At 31.9% G+C, this 4,914-nt stretch overlaps 2 protein-coding genes across 3 annotated transcripts in view; both read left to right on the top strand.

The window, feature by feature from the left end:
* LOC117121011 overlaps window positions 1–4,249 on the top strand; it is a 19,468-nt gene extending 15,219 nt beyond the window's left edge. The window contains exons 1-5 of one of the 2 annotated variants that reach the window (XM_033266106.1): window positions 123–1,500; window positions 1,778–1,859; window positions 2,023–2,081; window positions 2,955–3,010; window positions 3,517–4,249. In XM_033266106.1, the coding sequence (XP_033121997.1) occupies window positions 2,029–2,081; window positions 2,955–3,010; window positions 3,517–3,956 (549 nt within the window). In that variant the 5' untranslated portion in view covers window positions 123–1,500; window positions 1,778–1,859; window positions 2,023–2,028 and the 3' untranslated portion in view covers window positions 3,957–4,249. Of the gene's footprint in view, window positions 1–122; window positions 1,501–1,777; window positions 1,860–2,022; window positions 2,082–2,954; window positions 3,011–3,516 lie in introns of those variants that run through there. The other variant, XM_033266105.1, reaches the window with a different exon arrangement.
* The window catches only part of LOC117121003 (myb-like protein X), a 5,503-nt gene continuing 4,685 nt past the window's right edge, over window positions 4,097–4,914 (top strand). Inside the window, exon 1 of the mRNA XM_033266095.1 lies at window positions 4,097–4,904. Coding sequence (XP_033121986.1) covers window positions 4,097–4,904 — 808 coding nt within the window. The remainder of the gene's footprint in view (window positions 4,905–4,914) is intronic.

Raw genomic sequence — 4,914 nt, 5'->3', positions numbered from 1 at the left:
GACTAAGTTCATTACTCATTACATCTTCTAATGTAAGATCTCCCGATTTGACACGACAAGGAATCTTTGGAATAAAAATGGCAGGGTCAATGGTTCTATCAGGAGCAATTTTAATGGCTTTTTCATCTTCAAGTGTTTTGGCTTTATCTTTTCTTTTGGCTTTACCTTTTCTTTGCATCGTGAGTGGATTTTATATACTACACACAGTCACTAGGTTTAGGCCTAGGCTGGCCTCGGCTATGACTATTATTATAATATTTAATACAATTTTAATAAGATTAATTTAACATGGACGTAATAATTTATACTTAAACAATACATTAAATTTAAATAACAATAATTAAAATGTGGACATGGGTGTCACTACTACAATGATAAGGTGAATACTTTTCAATCTTATAATCAATTTTGTATAGCCAGAGTTAGTATTGACCTAGGCTACTATGGCTAACGACAAGTACGCTTTTTCCAAGAAAAAGGCTTTTTCTATGAATGGAATGACCTGTACGAAGCACGAGCTCCTGTAGACCAAACCAGTACCGTTAGGATTTTAATCGTGCGGGAAATATACTCAAGATAGTTTAACTTCCAATCATGCCAATCAGAGAACTTCTTTCAAAAATATATTATTTTTAGTGCTTGGGCACAACAGATTCATTCACCAAGAGATTATGAAAAGACACTTCAAATTAATCATCATTTTTATTGATGCCTGTTTATTCATGTCTACCATGTTGAGTGTTACTTTTCTAAAATTGCTAATGTCAAATATATCTGACGTAAGACAAATTAACCAATCAGAAAGCTTCTTAAAGCAGGTTATTCCAAAGACTTGTTGACATACAGTAGGTAAAATAGCGAAAATGTTTAAACGATAATAAGACAATGCTGGATGTTTTTGACAATTACATACATCATTAACAAATAACAACAAAGCTTATGTAGTTATAATAACTGATTTATGGCTGTTTATAAATTGCGGCCATTTTTGCATGCCATTCATTTTGGTCGTCACATTAAAAATTGTCTCAAATGACTTATTGACCCATAAAGCCTGATATTGATGATAAAATCCGCAATTACAATACAGTTTGTAGCTGTTTTATGATATTGGCGCCATTTTGGCGGCCATCTTGAAAAAAACACCTTTCGGTGATCGGATTTTGTAAGACTTTTTGTATGTTATTTAGCACATCTAATACTACCAAAATCCGTTGAAAAACCTTTTGTTGCAATTTTTGGGGGTTATGCCCTTTTTTGAGCTATATCTACTCTACTATGAATATTTATATAATATATACATAAATATATTCTTTAGATGATGAATATGTTATTAAATGATTACCAAACACTCCATTTAGAAAAATAATAAAAATGTGGAAGAAGTAACTTGCAGGAAAAAATAGCAGTTTTTTTTTCAGGAGTGAGTGAGACCTCCTTCAAAAGCAGTAGACTCAAGTTAATTGAGACTTGGGAGGTCAGAATTTCTTTTATATTTAGGTGAGAAAATTAAAGAATATTGACTCTCTAGAAGATTGAATTATGACACTCACACACTTTAAAAGGACTTTGAAAATTGATACTATATCTCATTTTTTTATATTTTAGTTATTCCTAGTGGCACAAACGTGCGAAAAACTAGAAAACTATAGTTGTGCTATATAATAATTAATAAAAAAATTTCAAATTATTTTTCTTTTTTTTTGGAGGGATAATGCAAATATTTTTTATTATACATTATTTGAAATATTTGAAAAATGTTACATTACTTTTTTAGTTTGCAGTTGGAGACAAAGTTGAGGCCATTTGGCCACCAAGCGGAACATGGCATAGAGCCACTATAAAAGACTATATAAAAGGTAAACTTTCTAATTTGAAAGAAAAAAGTGAAAAAAAAATTACATGGTCTAAAATCATTATTTTATATATTGTTATTATACATTGAGTGCTTGATCATAAGAAAGCAAGAAATACAAAAAAATTAATGACTGATGGGATACTGTACATCAATCTGCTTTTCAGGCAAATATGTTGTTGAATACAATGAAGATTCTTTTACAAGGTCATTGTTTGAACATCAAGTAAGTACATACTTTTTGATTGCCACATTCAGGCATCACAGTTGTGTGAAATTTTAAAATTTATATTTCTTTAAGTAATGGTTATGATTATCAATTCAAGCATCCATATCTTTTTTTTTTTTTTAAGTTACTAAATTTGTGAAACTACCATATGCATACTAATTGCAAAAAAAGAAAATCCCAGACATCGTCATTACTTCAAAGGTGCATGTTGAACAGTTTGTTTAAAAACAGTGAGAAATAATGTAAAATTAATTCTTCACAAGAAGTGTAATAGTAATTTTGTCGCTTGACACAACAACTTTACATCGCATCTATCGAGCGTCACTAAGGCACCAAGTGCGATGGAGTACACTCTACCACCACAACAAAGATGTGATATTTCATTGTATTTATATTACTAAAATTATTGATCCAAATGACGCTTGGTGGGATTTTAGGAATCCATGTTTTATCATTGAGATTTGCTCATTTTCTTTTTTTCTGTTAAGCAAGTCACTTGTATGCCAGAAGAAAAAAGTTTAAAAAATAATTATAGAACTAGATAAACACTGAATTTGAAAATGTTACTTTTAAAAGGCATAATTCCCATATTGCATCATTGCTAAATTTATTAATGTTGAAATATCAGTTGTGCTTGCCATAATTATAACAGTAAAATATGTATAAAAATTAGAGTATTGTATAATTGAAAAAAAAAAATGAATATAGGCGTAATTTGCAGGCAATATGTTTTTAAAGTTGTTTAAAAAGTATGCAAATTTAATTGCTCAAAATGTTGGCAACCTGATCATAATTTTGATTAAACTATAAACTGCTATAAAACTATATAAATTGTATTTGTTTCATTTATTCCATGATCCTTTATTATAGATTATTGACTGTGTTTAAAGAAAGGGAAACTGAACTGGAGGATGATGTATATAAAAGTAAGTTAGTTGGTATAAAACAAAATTGTAGTGTTACTCAAAAATAAAAGCAAATCGACCTACATTTATCAGCGGCAGAAACGAGTGCTACTGATCATGACAGACAGCAGCCACACGCATTTTGTAACTGTTGTATTATGGTTTTGCTCAACTTGACACGTCAGTTTGAGCAACACATAAATTTTACGAAAGGTGTTTGAAGAATAGATATCATAATTAATTACCCAAGCATACTTAGAGCGCCTCATTGATAATTAAAATATTTAACCAATTAGCAATTTGAAAGGGAATAGGTTTAGTATTTTTATAACATTTGAACAATCACAATTGTAGTATTTGGACATTTTTTTAAACTACACATTTCCAGTTGATGTGATATAAACGATGCATTTAGTACTGGGGGTGACTTACATGCAAAAATATACTGTACTTGATATGACAATTTCAAGATTTTGTAAAGTTGAGTTTTCACTTATTTTACACTATAATAATATTTCATCCCTCAGATTCAACATTTCATTTATCAAGTGACAGAACCATTAGCTCCGTAGAATGTAGGAGTCGGCATAAAGAAAAGGAAGAGTTGGTAGAAAGTGATGAAGAATTGATTACAAGCAGTGATGATTATGTTCCTGAGAATGCTTCGAATGGTGACAACAATGTTGATAGAAGTGAAAAAGAAAAAGAGTTTGATGAATCCCAAACACCAGGCAAGCAGAATAGCAAAGAAATCTCCAACAAATCTAAGGTTAATCATGGTATGGTCACTGTAATGACCACTGATAATTCTTCTATATCAAGTGACAGAACCATTAGCTCCAAAGAACGTAGGAGTCGGCATAAAGAAAAGGAAGAGTTGGTAGAAAGTGATGAATTGATTAGAAGCAGTGACGATTATGTTCCGAGACTGATTCGGATGATGACAGTTCATCACTTTCAGAAGTAATTCCATTACCAAAAAGGAGTAACCAGAATGTTGTTAGAAGTGAAAAAGAAAAAGAGTTTGATGAATCCCAAACACCAGGCAAGCAGAATAGCAAAGAAATCTCCAACAAATCTAAGGTTAATCATGGTGTGGTCACTGTAATGACCACTAATAATTCTTCTATATCAAGTGACAGAACCATTAGCTCCATAGAACATAGGAGTCGGCATAAAGAAAAGGAAGAGTTGGTAGAAAGTGATGAAGAATTGATTACAAGCAGTGATGATTATGTTCCCGAGAATGCTTCGAATGGTGACAACAATGTTGATAGAAGCGAAAAAGAAAAAGAGTTTGATGAATCCCAAACACCAGGCAAGCAGAAAAGCAAAGAAATCTCCAACAAAGCTAAGGTTAATCATGGTATGGTCACTGTAATGACCACTAATAATTTTTCTATATCAGGTGACAGAACCATTAGCTCCATAGAACGTAGGAGTCGGCATAAAGAAAAGGAAGAGTTGGTAGAAAGTGATGAAGAATTGATTACAAGCAGTGATGATTATGTTCCCGGGACTGATTCGGATGATGAAAGTTCATCACATTCGGAAGTAGGTGTAAGTCCATTGCCAAAAAGGAGTAACCAGAATGTTGTTAGAAGTGAAAAAGAAAAAGAGTTTGATGAATCCCAAACACCAGGCAAGCAGAATAGCAAAGAAATCTCCAACAAATCTAAGGTTAATCATGGTATGGTCACTGTAATGACCACTAATAATTCTTCTATATCAAGTGACAGAACCATTAGCTCCATAGAACATAGGAGTCGGCATAAAGAAAAGGAAGAGTTGGTAGAAAGTGATGAAGAATTGATTACAAGCAGTGATGATTATGTTCCCGAGAATGCTTCGAATGGTGACAACAATGTTGATAGAAGCGAAAAAGAAAAAGAGTTTGATGAATCCCAAACACCAGGCAAGCAGAA

Source organism: Anneissia japonica, unplaced genomic scaffold (genome assembly GCF_011630105.1).
Source record: "Anneissia japonica isolate Jap-2015-1 unplaced genomic scaffold, ASM1163010v1 scaffold287891_len339112_cov183, whole genome shotgun sequence".
Lineage (NCBI taxonomy): Eukaryota > Metazoa > Echinodermata > Crinoidea > Comatulida > Comatulidae > Anneissia > Anneissia japonica.
Note: the sequence above shows the minus strand (reverse complement) of the source record. Positions and strands in the feature narration are given on the sequence as shown.